We start from the raw sequence: 19,742 nt of genomic DNA on the forward strand, positions 1-19,742 counted from the left end.
AGCAGTGTTTCTTCGATTGACTTTCTGAAATATTTCAAGGACTAGATTCATCCCACTCACAGGTTTCATCATGTTTTCTTCTATCTCTTTAATCTCATCATCGCTGAAGTTCATGTGTCTCCCAAAAGCAAATGCTTGGCTCGTTGTAAAGTTTTTCGTTCCGTCAGATAAAAAATTTATAACCTTTGAGAGATCTAAATAAAAACAAAAACCAATGTCTTGACACACACATTTCACATTATAAGTATATACTTACCAACTATTGTTTTTCTTTCCTCACCACGTAGCATTGGTACAGCAAAATTAAGGTCTAATTTTCTGAGTTGATTAGCCAACTCCTCATGTGCATCATCAAGTGACATAGGATACTTGTCTCTCCATTTTCCAACAATCTCCATGGCATACAAGCTTGATGGGTGACTAGTCACACTATCAACTCTTGAGCTTAGAAGACTTTCTCTTGGTAGGTCAAGGAGGACACCCAAAGCATAGGCATCACCAGCTGTGATCCCACAATCAATGAAAACTGCTAGGAGATGATTGGGGGACAGATCTGGCAGTTCTTTTTTAAATAGATGATTTATTATCAATTTTTTAACTGACAGCTTACTTGCTCTTGCTGGTCCAAATGGTACCCCAATTAAACTAGCCATTGGGCTGGGGACATTAACTGGTTTCACTGTCACTTGCAGAGTCACATTCTCATAGTCATGAGCAACTGCTTCATCATTGACTATTATTTCACATGAATCCCCTGCTTGTGCTGCCATTATCAAGCCTCTTGATAGTAAAAGAGATGCTTTTCAAAAAGGAAGCATTAATTAACATGTCTAATAGGTAGTGAGCTATAAATATCCTTCACTCCTCTACATTCTTGTTCTTTGTAAATTACATAATCAAACATAAACATTTTGACAGTAAAGACTAAACACACTGACGCAATGCTGGCTTAGATATTTCATAAAAGCATAGGAAAATTATCATAAGCAAAATATAACTGCATACAATATAAGTGAATGAATAAATGACAAAAGTGATTGGAGTTAAAATTAGCAGATACAAAGCGTCTTTTTTTAGTTAGTTATTTTGAATCTTTGAGTGTTTTGTGGATAGCTTGGAGCAAGAGAAGTGAGCAATCTCGTGGCCTAAGAATACAAGGAGCCACATTGAGAGCAAGAGAGACCAAATGATCCACACAGAGGAAGGACCATTGATCAAGAGCACTCCCAGCGTTATCTACAGAAAAAAACAAAGTTAATTACCAGGACATGATAATTAAATTATTATTAATGAATTAATTTGATGAAATTTGGCCAATGACCCTGTACTGTAGTACAGTGTGTTTTGGCCTGATTTTTGAGCAACTTAAAAAAATCCTTAAAAAATCCGGAATGTGCTCAAACTTGCTACGCAACATAAAAACATATATATGCATCAGAAAAAAATTATAAAAATGGGGAATTCTTTCCTGGCCATTTTTGATGAAATTTGGCTCATGACCCTGTACTATAATACAGGGTCCTTGGCCAGATTTCAAGCAACTTTAACATTCACTGACAAGGCTGAGCACGATGTCAAAATCTTGTGGAAAACCCTGATATACATACATTATGCATTGGTGTAGACTAGGCAACCTACCTGCACGAATCCCAGCATTATTGAGATGAGACCACTGACTTGATGATATATCCTCCAACACTGTTTCCATTTGTACCTAAAGCTGTCAGCATTTTGAAATTGTCCCTTTGACTTCTTGCAATGCCATGGACGACTAAATGAAAATAAAGAGAAAAGAAAGTGATTATAAAGTAGGTGTTGCAGGGACACACGTGTCACTCACATAAATCCAGTGAGGAACTGTTGACTGATTGAGAACATCAATACAATACCAATCACGCCATGGGGGAACGATGGCTGGGAACTGACCATGAATACTAATACGAATCCAATGAAAGTGAAGAGTGTACCTAAAACCTATAAAGTTTTATAATAAGAGTTGTCACTTTGTTTCTTTCTCTCTCTCTCCTCACCTGGAGTACAACGTGAGCTACAAACCATTTCTTGCAGCTCCACTGATAGTAACGGCCCAATAGAGCACCAAACGGTAACATGAGACCCCAAGCAATGTACATGAAGATACCATGAAGATGTAGAAAAGTAAAATAAGTCGTTTGACAAGGTACAGTTGTCACATTGACCGACCTTCTCTCCAATAACCAAATGTCATTAAGATAATTACCGCTGGAGAATGAGTAGACTGAGATAAAAACTGTTTCATTGGATTACTGGGACTCACTTTTCATCAATTCCTCCAAACATGTAGACTCCATTAGCAGCTGGAGCCATCTGTGTAGCACTACGTAATGCAGGAACCCCTAGAGCAGCATCAACCTCTATCCTACTCCACTGCATCGAGGAAATGTTGAAAATAGACAGATAGGATGGATTCAACTTGCTACCAGATATGACCTAGAACAATGGTAATAATTGGTAATAATTAAATATTATTATTATTATTATTATTATTATTATTATTATTATTATTATTATTATACAAACAAATAAATGCAATACCATTATAAACAGTAAAAGGAGAGCCCTTTATTATTTATTATTATTATTATTTATTATGTCACTACCTGTGAGACTGCTCTAGGGCCAGCCTGACTCCCACCATACAGTATCCCCACGTCAGTCGACTGCGAATTGAGTGGTACAAATGAAGCCGAGTGAGATGGGGCGGAGCAGGATTTCAACTGAGACCACTTGTTGTCACTATAGACCCACGAGTCGTCTAGTGGGCAGGGACCACCAACTTGGCCACCACTAAAGAAAGGAAAGAAGATATGAATAAACATACCCCCCATGGCTGCAGCAGCCTCTAGCAAAACATTGTAACATGATCCCGTTAACAATGACATTCATAATTGTAGTGTCCTCTCTCTCTCTCTCTCTCTCTTACTTGGCACATCCTCCACTTATTATAAACTTGTTATTTCCTAGTGGTAATCCACTGGCTAGACTCCGGGCATGAGGCAGTGCTGGATTGTACTGATTGATACCAACACCTTCTGAGACTTTCTTCCAAACACCTACGTTAATAAATAAATAAATAAATACAATAAAATAAATATTAAATATGCTAGTAAAGCCTCTGTATGATGAATGAGACACAATACAATAAACTTTGTTGGGATATTTCTAATTCTTTAGGTGACAAGTTGCACAGTTACACAGCAGTAAATAAACAAGTATCGATATTGTACAGGGACACACTATATCTAACGTACATTATATGAGTGCTTGTGCATGTAAGTGTAACATTGCTGAGACTAGAACTAGCATTATAAGGATGCCTTAACTATCTGTGTCACGTTAAAAAAGAACTAAAGGCTATCATCAAGAATAAAAATCTACTTATATACTCAATAGTTGCAGGAGGTGGGGTCTGGTTTTGAAACCTAATCCAACACATAGCCCCACACTGAGAGCTGAGGTGTGTGGAAGGTTTTTAGTTTAGACTCTCAGTGTGTCTCTTGGGACCTCACAGACATTTATAATAAAAAACATACAAAGTATACAACACTAACAAAACAAACATCCATTAATACTTTAACAAAAACCACCAAATTTAGTCTTATGGTGAGCTCTATAAAACTATTGTACTACATGGAGTTACATACAAACCTACTGTAGTTTTTAGGTAACATATTCACATACACACACACAATCTCAATAATTAGAGCTACATTGTACCTTCCAATGGTGAAGAGGAATTTATAGTCAATGTCCAAGTGTCACTCATCTTCCTACCGACTCCATTGACTCCCATACTCATCCATAACTGACTCCCAGACCCTCCAATCCCACCAGCTCCAAAGTATCTACCGGTTGGAGTCTCTCCGCTAATGTTCACTCTGCTCCAGGACTTTGATGGAAAGTGAAAAGCCCAAGTGTCATCGAATACACCGTCACTTTCAGAATAGCCTGCAAACAAATGCAAAACATTATACATACACAGAATAATAACAAGAGTATTTACTCTAGATAATAATAATAATGATGATAATAATATTATTAGCAATAATAATAACTAAGGATTATCTTACCGTGTGTTATGTACCAGTAGTTTCCTATCCGTCCTGAAACAAAGCCATACCTAGCACTGGGTTTAATCTGAAGTGATGACAAGGGAGTCCATCTTTGCATGAAGAACGAGTAATACCAAGTGTCACCTATCATTAAGAAAACATGATGAATTTTAACTATTGTTCCCTGGTGCAGGACGTTTAGTTAATGTATGCACGCTGTTGTCTTTTGCTTACTTAGTGCTCCTGTTTCTGCTTTCCCTCCAAAGAGGTAGAGGTCTGTTGCATTCCAAGCCAGACCAGCATAAGCTCTTCCTGGTGGTTTGATAGTGCTGCTGCTATCTGGGACTACCTCGCTCCAGTAGAATGCTTTACAGCTCGCAGCAAGAAAGAGTATGAAGAAGAAGGAAAGAGGAAGCGAATGCATCTTGTGATTGTTGGGAAATTGCCGCCTATAGTATAAAGAAGTAAAAAGACAAACAGCAGACATGTTTTATAAACAGTTGCAAAGACGGTGACACGCCCATATTCATAAACTACCGTATTATATAAATAGTGAGCACAGAACAAAGTAATATTAAATTTTAAATGGCTGCACGTTGAGAAGGCACCTGTGTCACTTCCAAGATGACTAGCACTAAGGCTGAGGTCATGTCTGATAAAGCTGTAAGGAAAAGAGAGAAAATATCATTAAACTCTTCCTTCTGCCCTTCTCTTCCTCTCCTCCTCTAGAAACAAGATATCATGCAACTCCAAGAGATCTTTGGCATCACATCAACTGAGGCTGAGAACTCGTACCAGTACTACAAGAACAGCCTCAGTGATGCTGTGGTAGGACTGTCTAGCCTACAGGAGAACGGAAGAGTCTCATTGGAAGAGGCTATAGCCAAGAGTCCTCATTCTTCTGAAAGTACTAGTGGTACGCTTGTTTAGAAAATAACCAATCATTTAGGCCTGGTTTACACAACTGCGTTTTAAATTATAGCGGATATATTTTTATAGTCAGATAAGGGTCTCGTTTACACTAAAACACAAGAAAATGCATATCAAATCAAAACAAAAGAAAAACGAATACCAAAACGGATACTTCTATAAACAAATGATAAATTCTAATAAAAACGCAGCTGCTGGATTAGTGTAAACACCTGAAAATAGTCATAGCAAAAACGACCGGCATAGTCAAATGAGGTGTTAAAATGTAGTACGCTATGCTTAAAATAAATCATTAGTCTCTCTAGGGTCGTATGTGATTTTTGTATATACATGTAGCTTAGTATAGTATTCATGCAGCTATCCTTATTATATATTACTATATATAGTGTCCTTTCTTTTTTTCTTTTTTTTATAAGGTGATACGTCACAAGGTCTGGTCGCAACGTGTGCTAATAATCCAATGGCAGCACCTGCCGGAGGAGGAGGAGGAATGGCTGATTCTGATCAACCCACTGGCTCTACTAATACCAGTAATTATTAATAATCTTTATCACTGTAGTCTGAGCATACTGAATGCATACGTATTATGTTTTATGTTTTTTTCTTTCTCTTTCTTTCTTTTACTCTTTCTTCATTAGATCCAATTGATCTCACTCAGGAGTCACAAGATGATGATTTACAGAAAGCCCTTGCTCTTAGTTTACAAGACATGCAGCATCAAGGTGGAGGGATCTCACTTGAAGACCAAGAGCTGAGCAAGTAAGAGAAAGAAAGAAAGAGAGAGAGAGTGAAAATCAAAAAAGAGCTTCAATATTATTTATGTGTATAATGTACAGTACAGTACAAAAAAGGCCAAGTAGCTACTGCCCGGTTACTCTTACTTTTGCGTAGGTAGTTCGTTGCTAGGGACTTATTTGTGCATGCGCAAATCCACCAGTAGTAGTAACACACGTGGTCAGTAGCTTAACTATAGAATGGAGGGAAGACAGTCCTAAACGGGTTTCTAAAAGCAGAGAGCAGCAGTAGAGATGAACTTGGAGAGCACAGCCAGCCAAGAGAAGCATCCTCAAGTTCTTTGAGGGTCTCTAGAGCAAGTGAGCACTTGCTGCTACAGAACATGTGACTGGGCGGTATCGCAGTACTTCCTGGGCGTAACGCAACAAAGAGTAATAAAGAGTAGTGAAGTAAAATAACTACCTACGAACTACTTACAAAGTTTTCTCATCTACTTTGTGCTACTTACATGTAGCTTTTTGTATATTTATTATTATTGTTGTTGTTGTTGTTGTTGTTGTTGTTGTTGTTATTATTATTATTGTAGAGCTCTTGAGGCCAGTATTGCGGACACTCATACCGAGTATGGTCCTGTCTCAAGGTTTGTTGATCCGCTTAATCCTCACGAGAGGAAGAAGATAGAAGGGTTTCCTCTTGGACTCAAAAATATCGGAAATACATGTTGGTTCTCTGCCGTCATACAGGTACTACATGTATAAATGTACTTGTCAATTTTATGTAGCAATAGATCCCTAATACTTTTAATTATTTTTGTTTTATTATTTAGTCATTATTCAATATTCCTGCCTTCAGAGATTCGATACTTCATTTTAATTTTAAAACATCAGATCAAACTGAAGAGGACGTAAGAGCTTAGAAATTAATAAACTAAAGTTGCCCTTTACTCTCTCCTCTCTTTCCCATTCTCTTTCATTATATAGTTACCTCATTGTGTTTTATTTGTTTTGGAACTGCAAAAACTCTTTGCTCTTTTATTAGAAAGTCACCAGAGATACATTGATCCTAAACAGGCCATTGATGTAATGTTCTTAAATAATTTTTAGAGTACACTTATCCTTCTCTCTTTATTCCTTTGTAGCTTCTTAACGCTTCATTCCAGACACTTGGTGGCAATCATATGCAGCAAGATGTGAGTGAATTTAAGCACAAGCTCTTGGAATGGATCGAAGACGCATTTAACTATCAAGACAAAACAAAGTAATTAAGTCAGGGTTTTCCCACAGGATTTTGGCGTGCATGTATGTAGCTTCCTGTCAGCAAAGTTTAAAAGTTGCTTTAAAATTTGATCAAAGACCGTGGGCTATGGTATTTCGTCAAAAATGGCTAGGAGAGAATTCTTCATTTTTATAATTTTTTCTGATGCATATACATGTTCTAATGTTGCGTAGAAAGTTTGAGCTGATTCCGATCAAAATTAATTTTTTTATAAAATTTTAAAGATCTGACCATCATTTTTTCCTTACTAAAAGATGCCACTAAGAATTTTTGTGTGCTCATCCCAGCCATTGGTGTAATAATTAAACAATAAAATCCTTGTTACATTAATCTCTCTTTCTCTTTCTTCTAAAGGAACAATCCTATTATCGAGTTGTTTACTGGTGAATGTGTCACTGAAGGAAAAATCAACGAAACTTCCTTTGTCAATCGTTCTCAGTTTGGAGCGTTTCCTGTTCAGATTGAAGGCCACGCCCACCTACACGACAGCCTGGAGGCTGCCACTGTGAACACTGAGATGGAGCAAGAAGTGAGATATTGTCTCTCAGTTACATTGTACATGCTATTCTTTAAATTGTTATTATTTTTTTATAGACGTGGTTTACTCATCTGCCTCCAGTGCTAGTCCTGGAGCTCTCGAGATTCAAGTATAATCAACTAACTGGTCAAGCAGAGAAGATTCACGATTCACTCTCCTTTGATAAAACACTCTATCTTGACAGGTAACCACAAAATAACTAGAGCATTCATATTCTTAAATTATTTCATCTTTCTTGTCCACTCCTTATCTTTCGCTGTCTCTATAGATATCTTCACAGTAATGCAAGTCAGACTAGACTCCTTAGGAAAGAGATGGGCCTTCTCAGACAAAAAATGAGAAAAATAGAAGAGACACTAAAGAGGTGTGTATCAGTTCTTCTTTTCTCTTGTGTTTCTACACCTTTATATATTCCCCTTCACTCTCTCTCTCTCTCTCCTTCCTTCAGTTATACTGATTATAATGGAAAGAAAGTTCCCATTAATGATGTCCTTTCTATTGTGTTTGATTTTACCAGTTCGAGACTAGAGGGTGTCCTCGGAGCCGAAGGAGCCTCCCCTAATGTTCAAGAGGAAGGAAGACCCTCTCCAAGATCAGGGAGCAAGGAGGAGGTGGAGTTTGTAAGGAAGTGGCTCGAGCAATGGAGATCTGAGATGGACACTGAAATATCTGGTAAGAGAAGAGATTAAGATGAGACTAGATTGTATTGGGCATTTTAAATTAAAATGCCAAAACTCAAGAATAGGATTTGATTTTCCAGAGCCTTTGTAGCAAATGCTACATGGACTCGGTCAATATTTAATACTGGTATTTGTTAATAATTGGTTTATTTTCACTGGTATTTATTGTGATAGTGTTTATTGGTTGGTTTCATCAAAGGCTTTACTTTTGCTTTGCATTCCTTCTGTCTTCCTAACCCTCTCCCTCCCTCTCTCTCTCTCTCTCCCTCTCTCTCTCTCTCTCTCCCTCTCCCTTTCTCTCTCTCTCTCCCTCTCCCTCTCTCTCTCTCCAGAGCTTAAGAGCAGTCTCTCTGCCACCAGGGAGTCACTTGATGCAGTTTATTCCGATCCATCAATGAACAGGACCTCCTATCACCTCCACTCTGTCCTTGTCCATCAAGGACAAGCATCACGGGGGCACTACTGGGCGTACGTGAGGAAAAAGAAAACAAAGAAGAGGAAGGCCACGAGAGAAATGGGCATACAAGCATCTTATCTTGACGACGAGCAGACAGAAGAAGAAGGAGTGGATAAGAGTAGCAGTGAGGAAAAGAGAGAGGAGGGAGAGGGTCACGAAGACATGGAAGTGACTACAACCGGTGGGGATACTGACGTAGAAACGTTTAGCTCACCTTTATCGTCTTGCGAGCCGTCATCAGGCCCGGCGTCTGTAGCACCTCCTGAAGTAAAGAGAGAGGAGGGATCAAAAGAGGATGAAGAGGAGATATGGCTCAAGTATAACGATGTGAGTGTTACTACTGTTGACTGGGAGGAGGTGAAGAGAGAGTCTTTTGGAGGAAGAGGAGGAGAGAGTGCTTGCAATTCTAACGGGCCCGGGACTAACACCAGTGCTTACTGTCTGCTCTATGTGAACTCAGAAGCTGCCAAGACTTGGAGAGAAGAAGGTACTATGGACCATATGATAGATGATACAAACCTGCATGCATTTTGTATCAAGCATGGGTTGCTTTGATTTTTATTTTTTAAATTTTAGTTCATCTCCTCTCGCTGGGTCTCCAGAGGTACATTGCATATCATAATTTGGCGTTTGAGAGGGAGCTTAAAGCTTATGATCTCAAGGTCCAGCTCCAGCAATTAAAGACTTCATCGGAAGGGAAGGAGCTCATTAAACCGGCTAAAGCTGTTCGGTTTGAGTATCCTAAAGGAGAGGAAGATCCAGGAGCATCAACCAATGGAGGACATGACATGATGGCTCTTGCTTCTGATGCTAAGAGAGCTAGAGCAGGCAGCCCCTCCAATTTAGAAGATATGCAAGTAATTTTTTCCTCCTCTCTTTCTCTCTCTCTTTGTTTGTACATAATGTCACTTCCACAATTTGTTCTCTCACTCTCACATTCATTCTCTCTCTCTCTCTCTCTCTCTCTCTCTCTCTCTCTCTCTCTCTCTCTCTCTCTCTCTCTCTCTCTCTCTCTCTCTCTCTCCCCCCCCCCAGATTGATTTGGATAACCTACCTCCAGTTGATCCAGCACTCTTGAATCAACTCTCAATGCGTTTGAGTGACAAGCTCCAAATGTTCATTCAGGATGTACCAGGGACCATCATAGAGTCACGCTTACTCACTGACTTCCATTATGCTCATGCCTGCCAGACCAGTGAAAAAGTTAGACAGGCTATACTATATGAGCATGTCATACAAGATCTGAAGAGAGAGAATGAGTGAGTCTCTTTGAGAAAAAGCTAGACTGTAGATCTAATGCATATAGGGTATAAAAATAGCTTTATCTTGTGTGTTTGTGTAACATTTTTATCATCTCAATTTCTTTTCTCTCTCTCTCTCTTCACTCATCTTCTCTACAGTCTCAATATGTCTCTAATAGCTCGTAAGTATTTTGTGGAGATATGCAAAGACCCTCAGATATATCAAGAACTACAAGTGAGGGAGAGAGTGTATCTACATCCACTGTTAGTTACCATAATGTGTGTCTCTCTCTGTGTGTACAGGATGTAAGATTATTGTACAGTCGGTTTTGTTCCTGCTGTTATCATTTTATCCAGTCAGTAAACGAAGCAAAAAGGAACAGGTATATAATTATAATAATAAGAAATGGTATTTTAATATATCTCCCCTTATCTCCAGTTGGTGTCTGTCACTGGCTCACATTATAAATTGTTTTTATTTAAATTCTTCAATCAGTGCACAAGCTGGTGACAAATATTCGCTAGATCAACAGCTGTTAGGTAGATTCAGGTGTAAGGCACTCCTTGTAAGTATAATTCCTTTGTTCCTTCTTAGTATAATATACTTATATGTAATTGACTCCAAATGCCTCAAATCTTTATTATGGTGTTGTGAATGTGATAAATACATGTAAGTAATATGAAGTTTGAGCCAATTCCAGATCATTACTATTACCAAGAGTACATAATATAAAGAGAGTATCGAACGGCCCTATAGAAGACTGCTGCATGAGGGCGTATTTGCTCAAAGTCACAATCCGCATACTCCAGTATACTTACCATACCACGTGATCAACCATGTGGCAACATTATCTGGCCCTTAGCTTTTAAAAACTTGGACTTTAGGTATTATGTACTCTTGCTATTACACACCTGTGTATTAAAGATTATAACTATATAACTAAACTATGATTGTTTTGATCTTGACTATCTTTATTGTTCTATTATAGATGGTAAGTGAAATAGGCACAGTTGCATTTACCAGTGGTGAAGTCTCCTCCAGTATAGTCATTGGCAATGATTACATTGTCCCTGGGCTCAAGGCCTTCTCTCTCCATCCATTCCCTGGAGATGACTCCATTTTAGAGAAAGTGAGAGAGGAGTGGTGCCAGTGCTTAGATCAGAGCTCACTAACTGAAGGTACTACCTAAGGGAATGTCGTTAAAATTAGGACATCATTACCCATTGCTATATCTATTACTTTATGAACTTTATGTTCTCTTTTCTTTCTATAATTATTTAGATGATTCCGACAAGCTAGCAGATTTGCTAATGAAGATAGTCGAGGACTATTCAAAGGCTCCGAACATCAAGATACCTCAGGCCCCATCGAACTTTGACACCCAGAGACTCGCTGCACAATATACCACTGCCTACAAGACACTGACTAGCGAAATTTTATTGTGAATAGAATATCAATGAGTTATAATGAAGAGAGGTGTATTTTTTTTAATTGTTGCAAGTTACCTCTCTCTCCAGCTGTGATTTTTGTATACTTTTAAGCACAGCTATAGTCTTGTATAGTAAAATGAAAGGATACATTGTACACTGTAGTAATAAAAGGTGGAGTGGTTTTTTTTTCACGTGTCCAGCACGAGCTTGAGGTTGTATATTGATATTCATTGAATGCCGCAACACCCTCGGAATATGATTCTATCCACTAATTGAGGCTCGCCAAAAGGTGAATCTTTATTCCTTTACTTTGCCTCTCCTCTCTCGCAGTCTACTCTTGTCTCTTGGTAAGTGGATTGCAAGGAAGTAGCCCTAGCAACTGCTACAGACACTTATACTGTAGTACAAAGTCTTGCAGCAAAATTTAGTGTGTCTATTGTTTTTGGCTATCTCGTGTGTGGTCTGACCTGACTGACTGGTCCGCACGTGTAAACACCTACCAATCATGTCTGCTTCTCTTCTGTTTCTAGGCACTTTCTGCTCTTCTTTCCGTCGCCCCAGTGAGCTAAAGTCATGGCTGATATCTCAAAACTCAAGACCAGCATGGAGGGGATCGTCTTGCCCGACGCAGCCCCCAAATGCAAGTGGTCGCTTGACAAGAAGGACGCTTCGTGCCCTGTTCCACACACATTCAATCCTCCAAGGTAAGGAGGCCAGTATAATTATAAAGCAAGCCCAAGTATAATGATAATAATGCTTCTATATATTAAATGTGTATGTGTTTCTATGTGTTTCTTTATGTAGGAAGGCAGTCTCTCATTGCTCTGTTTTGCCCAGTGTCTTGGATGCATATGGACACACTCCGTTGATCCAGTTGAACAAAATTGCCAAAAGCGAAGGAATTGAATGTGAACTCCGTAAGTGCATCTAAAAGCATTGACTTCCATATATGGCATGAAATAACAATATTTGTTGAAATGCACACATAACTAATGGGACAGAACAAATACATTGTACCTACTACATTTGTAAATTTTCGGAACAAATACTCGCATTGTGCGTACTACATTTGTAAATTTTTGGATGAAACTGACTTTTTTGTTTGGCGTTCATTGTGTAGTTGCCAAGTGTGAGTTTATGAATCCTGGCGGCTCCATTAAGGACAGGATTGCTGTGAGGATGATAGAGGAGGCCGAGAGAAGTGGAGCAATAAAACCGGGAGACACTCTCATAGAACCAACCTCAGGGAACACTGGTGAGGAGACTATAGTTACTTATACACACACATTCATTTATACATACATACACAGGATTATTGTCATTGTTATTAATAGTGTCAAGTGGTCATGTGGGTATTGTGCTTGCTTGTTATACATTGTACACCTCTTTTCTGGTAAGTTGTCCCCTTCAAAAGCTAGTTTTGCATACTGCGCATGCGCAGATGCATTAAAATGAATGGACAACAACCGCGCATGCGCATTCAGATGGACAACAGACTTGAAAAGAGGTGTATGTTGATTAATGCCCACTGAAGCTTTTAATGTAATTTGTTAGCTCCATGTAGTGTGGATTGACTCTCACCTTATGTTCCATGCATGCCTATATATACTACTAATTGTTGGAGTATGGTTGTACTATTTGCTCCACTCTTAGGTATTGGTCTTGCTTTGGTGGCTGCTGTCAAAGGCTATCGTCTCATATTAGTAATGTTGGACAAGAACAGCCTCGAAAAGGTAATCCTCACTCACTTTATCCTATTCAAAACAGGTCCCTACTGGCTGGCCAGCAGAGACTTGCTAGCAAGGAGACGGTACCAATATTTATTATTATTTATTGCTATTATTATTGTTGTTATTGTTGTTATTACTATTTGTATTACATTATTGTTAATGATACATGACATAAGGGTTAGTTTTAAGCAAGCTGCACTCACTCTCTCTTTGTGGAGACTGGCTCTGTACTTTACATGCTTGTGCCCTTTCCCTTGCCCTCACAGGATGTAGTTCTCAAAGCTCTCGGCGCAGAGATTATTCGTGTACCAGCTGCACCTTTTGGCACTTCTGGTGAATTTTTGTTTTTTAGACATGCAACATAGAGAGCTGACCTTTGCTTCTGGCCAATAAAATGTCTTTATTGTGTCAGATGCAATGTATGTGGGCACTTTGTGTGTGTATGTGTGCATGTTTTTGTCTTTGTGTAGCCACCATAGCAGTGACTAGTGTTTACTTCTTGAATTATCTTGTTTTCAGATCACTACATAAGCATTGCCCACAGGCTTCAAAGAGAAATACCAAACTCTTTTATATTTGATCAAGTATGTATAATACATATATGTCGCACATAATCTTACTTTTGTATTGTGTGTATAGTATAAGAATCCTTGGAATGCCATTGCTCATTATGATACGACTGGAGAAGAGATACTGGAACAGACAGGAGGTATGACAGTGTCAATGTATATGTACGTGTGTATTTTAAATTGCATTAACGTTGTAAAGGTAATGTTGATATGGTTGTAATTGGTGCTGGCACCTGTGGTACACTGACTGGAGTTGCCAGGAAGATAAAAGAAAGACAACCGAATTGCAAAGTAAGGAATTTATAATACACTCACTGGTCATTAATGTTGATTTCTCTATTAGGTAGTTGCTGTTGATCCGTATGGTTCAATACTAGCCAGCCCGCCTGAATTAAATGATGGACCAATCAAGAGTTACCTGGTAAGTAACAGTGAACAATCTCAGCATCAATTCTGTGAGAGGTCAAGTTGTAAAGTAGTAGCCTAAATTATCTCTCACCTTAATACAGTAGCTGTTGCATTTGTGACTTTTCTGAAATTTGCCCAAAATTTTGATAGTAATCACCACATCCAATTTATTGTTTTGATAGCATGATGGTATGATAGTATATAGCCACTATAATTATGATATCCATTGTTTTTGTCTATTCCTCAAGGTTGAAGGTATTGGGAAGAAGTTCTTCCCAGCTGGTATGGACAGGACAATTACTGACAAGTGGTACAAGATGCACGATAAAGATGGATTCCTTTATGCCAGGAAACTCATAAACGATGAAGGATTGCTCTGTGGTAAGCAAGAATGAAGGGTACTTAATGAGAGAATGTTCTAATGTGTTTTATTATTAGGTGGCTCCAGTGGTAGTGCTTTGGCTGGTGCTATAAAAGCTATCAAAGACTTTAATTTTGGAAAGGGCCAACGTTGTGTTGTTATACTTCCTGACTCCATTAGAAACTATATGTAAGAGATAGAGTGAGGGAGGCAAAAGATATTTAATTGTTATTTCTCTCTTTAGGTCACGTTTTGTTAATGATGATTGGATGATTGATAAAGGATTTCTTGAACTTCCAGCTAAACTAACAACACAATGGTATGTATCAGTACATGATCCTCACTTAATCAAGCTATAGTATTGCTTTGTTTTGATACATATTGATGTCCTTATGCTGTGTAGAAAGTTTGAGCCAATTTTGACTTTCATTTTTAAAGTTACAGCCATTTTAAGAGAATGCAAAATTTTTTTAAAATACCCAAGGCAGCCCATGGTTTTTCTAAAAAATGGCTCCGAAATCACCCCAACTTTTTATTACATTTTCTGATACATATTGATGTACTTATGCTGTGTAGAAAGTTTGAGCTGATTCCAGCTTCAATTTTTGAAGTTACGGTCATTTTCTAAAATGAGCCAAAATCTGAAAAATACCCAAGGCTATAGCCCATGGTTTTTTTCTGAAAAATGGCTCCAAAATCACCCCAAATTTCATTACATTTTCTGATACATATTGATGTACTTATGCTGTGTAGAAAGTTTGAGTTGACTTGATTCTGAGCAACAATATTTGAGATATGAGCATTTTTAATAACTAGCTAACTCGCATAGACAATGCTTCATCACTCTTCAAAGGTGAGCAAGTGCTCACAGTTTAAGGAATAAGAACTACAGGGCATGATTCTTTTACTTGTTTCAGTTTAATTTGTGCTAAAGTAATCAAAATGACTCCTTCATTTCTTAATTCTTCAGGTGGTGGAATAAACCAGTGAGTGAGTTGGAATTCTCCACTCCCGCTAGCCTCAAGGCTGATATCACGTGTTCTGAGGCCATTAAACTCTTCAAGGACGAAGGCGTTGATTTTATTCCCGTCTTAGGAAAGTTTGGGTATGGCCTGGCCCTTAATCCCTTCAAATTAATTATGCTCCTTTTAGTGATCCAGTGGGTGTGGCTTCAGTTTCGGACATGACAAAGAAAATGAGCACTGCTCAAGTTGAGGGAACCGATCCTGTATCAAAAGTCATGCTGAAGAAATTTGAGATGGTAATAAGGACAATTAAAAAAATAATATTTATAATACTGCTTTATTGCATTAGTTTGAAATGACAGGAACATTGGGTCAGGTTTCACGTGCATTGAACAGAGATAATTATGCTCTAGTTTCTAAAGGTGAGCCCCAAACTAAACACAACTACCTCCTGTAGATTTTTCAAAACACAATGATTATAATTTTATGCTAATTTTAGCTCCTAGCGCTAGCAGTTCCCTGAAGCACAGTCAAGTGATAGGGGTCATCACTGGTACTGACTTTCTGAACTACATCTCGGCCCCACCTTCAATTCAAAATGGCCTTCACGAGTAAAGAATTGCCACTTAAAAGACCAGCAATTAAAAAAAATTAATAATGACTATCTTAATAACTGTATAATTTTATTTTTATTTTGATGTGCAACTTTAGTTTTGTTTTATTACTGTATTAATACATGGACACTTTGTATTGTCACCTTTTATTGTTAGCTGCTTAGTACCTTATAGCTGTCTGTAGAACAGTCAAAATTTTTTCATAATTAATCTCAAATTTTGACAAAAAAAAACATCTACTAAATCAGTTATACACGTTTTCTTGTGGCAATACTTTTTCACCATCTAGTTTTATGTTAAATGAGATACCCTGTATTTCATTATCGCCTGTACAATACGTAACAAAATTAAAACACAACAGCATGCACTTACTTTTGAGAACATAATATTTCCTGCAACATAGACAGACAATTATAGTCAAAATGATGACTATTCCCAGTAGTAGCAAGGCCACACAGGCCGTGATTATAACTAGGATTATAGCAGTGTACTTACCTGCAACCAACATGACACTGCACATCAACTATTAATGATAAAAGGATTACTTGGAATGCTTTTGCTGTATCCAGTGTGGTGTATGTCCACGTCTATAAATGAAAATAAACTAACCATCATTTCTTAATAGCTCAATGTGTCAATGCGTGAAGTCTAACTTACCAATTTGGACCTTTTCGCTTGTTGCAGTTCCAGCATCATTACTAACGATACACTGATACTCTCCTTTGTAATCCTCTGCAAGGGGAGAGATTGTTAGCTCAGAGTAGCTAGACTGAGTGTCTACTGTGACATAAGGATCATTGTCAGGCTCAAGCAATGAGTTATTATGTTCCCATGTCACGTTAACGGAGTCATCATAGGTACAATTGATGGTAATAGATTCGTCATTTTGATGAGTGATAATATTAACAGTTGGGAGGCCTGCAAGTGAATAATATAAAGTTAATTATTTATTAATTTAGTCAGCTTACTTATTACATTGACTCTAACACTAGTCTCACGAATGTCTCCATGCATATGGACACTCATTGATCGACACGTGTATTCACCACTTGATTCTCTGTCAATGTTAGTTAAGTATAAGTTCAAAGGAGGATTATTAACAACTATAGTCAATTGACTACCATCCCTGATCCATACATAACGTGGAGTACCAGCATTACCAGGATCAGAGCATGTTAGTGTTAGATTAGATCCTTCAATAACATTAACTGTCCCATTAGGAAATACAATTGGATTAAGGAAAGCTAAAAAAAACACAATGTTATAATATGAACTATATTATATAGGGCTGACATACAGTATGTTCCAAAGGTAACAATGTTTTGAAGACCAATATTTTTTGAGGAACAGACTACAACATCTCCAACATTCACAACAGCATCAGGAGTATGCAGAGTAAGGTAAACTGTATTAAAAGTGCTTGATATGCTGACATTTCCATCATAGTCACCATCATTAAGAACCATACTACCCAGCCACCAGACACCATCAGAGAAAGGAGCAAAGTTACCTTGATTATTGAAGAACCTGCAGATGATGCATATTGGCTCTGTCAAAGGTAAATGAATTTTCTGATCTCTAATGATCATAATGGAAGTACTGTCTGGAGGACATTGAGCCCAAGCTAGTCCTATAGCAATAATAATAATAGCTAATTGTATGTGAGGAGAATACCTAAAGATGATGAAAGAAAGAACAGCAGAAGGAGGGCAGATGCCATGCTTCTCTATAATTCTCACCCCCACCCCATTCCTGTGATTTTAGATTTTATTTAAGAAAGATTTATACATGCAGTGAACAGTGAACATGTGCAATCCTGTACTAATTGTTACTAGCTTAGCTACACACAACTTATACTGCTACAGAAAGATAAGTAAACTGATTATACATTCACTGAAAGAAGTTTAAATTTAAATGTTGACATAATCTTCCATATTTTCATAATCGTCTGGTGTGTCATCCTGCAAAGCCTCATGTATTGACTTATCAGCAGAAGCAGAGGGTTGATAAGCAGGGTTGCTCTGTGTGGGTTGATGGGTGGATCCAATAAGATTCATTTGACCTGGTTGAGGTACAGTTGTAGAAATGCAAGAAGCATTAGCTTGCATTCCTGTTACTCCTGTATCAGGTAACTCATCATGCATAACAGTAGTGGCTTGTGCACTACTTTTGACATATTCCTGCAAATCAACATTACTTTCTAAAAATAAAGTATTATGTAAAGGAATGACAATAATTCATGGACTGACCAATTACTTCCTTTTTCCTCTTAAAGCAGTAATAGCTGATACCAAAGGTTACTGTAGCTATCACTAGCACAGTACAAATTACATTAAATACCAGTACAATCATTCCCAATGATAATGAAACACCTAGATTTTGACCATTAATGTCAAATTAATGCCAAAACACATTATTTACTTTTGTTGGTACTTAAACCATCATCACTAGTCACAGTTGTGATTATATTACTTGGTTCACTTGCTCCTATAGCATTGATGGCATAAACTAATACAGAATAACTTGCTCCTTTGGAAAGATTGTGTATTGGGAGATTAGTATCAGTGGTATTGCGAGTGCTATGATAGTTCTGTCCATTTTCATAATATACCACTCTGTATGTATGGACTGGCTGTTGCGTCAACGGATCTCTGTTATCCTATAAAGGAACAATGGTTTATACACTGTTTTACATTGTGATGGCACCAAAATACAATTACAATGCCTATAAACCAGTGAAGTAGTGAAGCACAATTAAATTATGACCAAGACCCTTCACAATGGGATGTATACTTACACTCCAAGTAGCAAAAAGAAAGGTTGAGCTGAAGGCAAGCACACTGTTGAGAGTAGGAGCTGAAGGAGCTATGACACATGCAAATAAATGATGTCATTGTGGATATTATGCTTACAATTTGAAAGTGTTTTTGCAAATATAGTTTCTGTTGAGCTATTGCCAATGCCATTTGTAACAATAACACTAAAATTGTAACCAGTATAAGGTTGAAGACTTGATACTATTATTCCCATTACAGATGCTCCTGTAAAAGGTATCACTCCACTACCCTCTCCATTAAAGACAGCAACATAAGACAATATTCCTCCAGTCAAAGAAGAGTAGCCATCAAAACCTAACGACCAATTCAACCTAATGCTGGTATTTGTGATATCCGATTCAGGTGCTGCTAAGTTATACACTGGAGCAGGTCTAACTGAAAGAATAACAAATTTAGTATTTATAAATTTTACACTTTGATACACCTTTAAGTGCAAAACAAGGTGTAAAATAAGTATTTTTATTGTGAATGGCTACTTTGAATTATTAGATCCAGTAGTACTTTGCTATCATTGATAACACCATTAGATACAGCACAGGTGTACTCTCCACTGTCATTTAGCCACTGAAGAGGTGACAAAATAAGTTCAGAATATGTTGAATGAGTAATGATGCTGATATGTGGGGTATTGTTAGGGTTTAGCTCTGTTCCATTATGTGACCAAATCACTGAATCAATCATTGGACTAGAATAAAATGAGCATCTTACAGTATGGTTGCAATCAACTGGTGACCTTTTAGTGACTAGATCAGATGCTATGTCAAGGTCTATAATTAAATAATAAGATAATGAATGACATTGATTATTTCAAACTTACAAAATACATCAACCATTACAGTACTGTATCTGTATACTCCTGGCAAATCAGTAGTACTTAGTT

At 37.8% G+C, this 19,742-nt stretch overlaps 5 protein-coding genes across 8 annotated transcripts; 2 read left to right on the forward strand and 3 right to left on the reverse strand.

The window, feature by feature from the left end:
- Nucleotides 1-956: 956 nt before the first annotated feature.
- LOC105312970 (F-box/kelch-repeat protein At1g51550-like) lies at nt 957-4,607 on the reverse strand. The gene is made up of 9 exons (XM_019997416.1): nt 4,326-4,607; nt 4,110-4,235; nt 3,757-3,987; nt 2,963-3,092; nt 2,640-2,826; nt 2,031-2,469; nt 1,841-1,974; nt 1,639-1,771; nt 957-1,236 (listed from the first exon to the last, which is right to left on the reverse strand). Exons 1-6 carry the CDS (start codon nt 4,576-4,578, stop codon nt 2,293-2,295), a joined length of 1,104 nt encoding a protein of 367 aa, XP_019852975.1. The 5' UTR covers nt 4,579-4,607; the 3' UTR covers nt 957-1,236; nt 1,639-1,771; nt 1,841-1,974; nt 2,031-2,292.
- Nucleotides 1,078-2,132, reverse strand: LOC109582593 (cytochrome b561 and DOMON domain-containing protein At3g61750-like). The gene is made up of 4 exons (XM_019997397.1): nt 2,031-2,132; nt 1,841-1,974; nt 1,639-1,771; nt 1,078-1,236 (listed from the first exon to the last, which is right to left on the reverse strand). The coding sequence occupies exons 1-4, from the start codon at nt 2,130-2,132 to the stop codon at nt 1,078-1,080; spliced, it is 528 nt and encodes a 175-aa protein (XP_019852956.1).
- A 44-nt stretch (nt 4,608-4,651) lies between the features above and the next one.
- Nucleotides 4,652-11,515, forward strand: LOC100633259 (ubiquitin carboxyl-terminal hydrolase 28-like). 3 transcript variants are annotated; one of them, XM_011406020.2, is made up of 20 exons: nt 4,652-4,754; nt 4,821-5,007; nt 5,438-5,551; nt 5,660-5,780; nt 6,343-6,499; nt 6,583-6,660; nt 6,737-6,835; nt 6,895-7,013; nt 7,386-7,560; nt 7,626-7,753; nt 7,838-7,933; nt 8,018-8,241; nt 8,582-9,193; nt 9,283-9,563; nt 9,742-9,965; nt 10,107-10,182; nt 10,251-10,330; nt 10,387-10,513; nt 10,937-11,126; nt 11,230-11,515. In XM_011406020.2, exons 1-20 carry the CDS (start codon nt 4,716-4,718, stop codon nt 11,391-11,393), a joined length of 3,291 nt encoding a protein of 1,096 aa, XP_011404322.2. In that variant the 5' UTR covers nt 4,652-4,715; the 3' UTR covers nt 11,394-11,515. The 3 variants fall into 3 exon arrangements, with proteins under 3 accessions (XP_011404322.2, XP_019852971.1, XP_019852972.1); XM_019997412.1 differs by having other exon boundaries at nt 8,087-8,241; XM_019997413.1 differs by lacking the exons at nt 10,387-10,513; nt 10,937-11,126; nt 11,230-11,515 and having other exon boundaries at nt 9,742-9,909.
- Nucleotides 11,516-11,611: 96 nt separating this feature from the next.
- LOC100634898 (cystathionine beta-synthase-like) lies at nt 11,612-16,258 on the forward strand. Of its 2 annotated transcripts, XM_003387051.3 has the most exons (17): nt 11,612-11,725; nt 11,909-12,082; nt 12,183-12,295; nt 12,499-12,633; nt 13,032-13,111; nt 13,375-13,441; nt 13,628-13,692; nt 13,748-13,817; nt 13,877-13,968; nt 14,021-14,098; nt 14,334-14,466; nt 14,524-14,635; nt 14,691-14,765; nt 15,417-15,551; nt 15,599-15,707; nt 15,761-15,833; nt 15,911-16,258. In XM_003387051.3, exons 2-17 carry the CDS (start codon nt 11,952-11,954, stop codon nt 16,024-16,026), a joined length of 1,584 nt encoding a protein of 527 aa, XP_003387099.1. In that variant the 5' UTR covers nt 11,612-11,725; nt 11,909-11,951; the 3' UTR covers nt 16,027-16,258. The 2 variants fall into 2 exon arrangements, with proteins under 2 accessions (XP_003387099.1, XP_019852973.1); XM_019997414.1 differs by lacking the exon at nt 11,612-11,725 and having other exon boundaries at nt 11,798-12,082.
- On the reverse strand, nt 16,192-17,765 carry LOC109582602 (carcinoembryonic antigen-related cell adhesion molecule 1-like). Its single transcript, XM_019997415.1, has 7 exons — nt 17,700-17,765; nt 17,323-17,655; nt 16,994-17,269; nt 16,683-16,943; nt 16,571-16,612; nt 16,398-16,520; nt 16,192-16,352 (listed from the first exon to the last, which is right to left on the reverse strand). Exons 1-7 carry the CDS (start codon nt 17,743-17,745, stop codon nt 16,270-16,272), a joined length of 1,164 nt encoding a protein of 387 aa, XP_019852974.1. The 5' UTR covers nt 17,746-17,765; the 3' UTR covers nt 16,192-16,269.
- Between the last annotated feature and the right edge of the window lie 1,977 nt (nt 17,766-19,742).

The sequence above is a fragment of the Amphimedon queenslandica genome, unplaced genomic scaffold, assembly GCF_000090795.2.
Source record: "Amphimedon queenslandica unplaced genomic scaffold, v1.1 AMPQUscaffold_13373, whole genome shotgun sequence".
Classification (NCBI taxonomy): Eukaryota; Metazoa; Porifera; class Demospongiae; order Haplosclerida; family Niphatidae; genus Amphimedon; species Amphimedon queenslandica.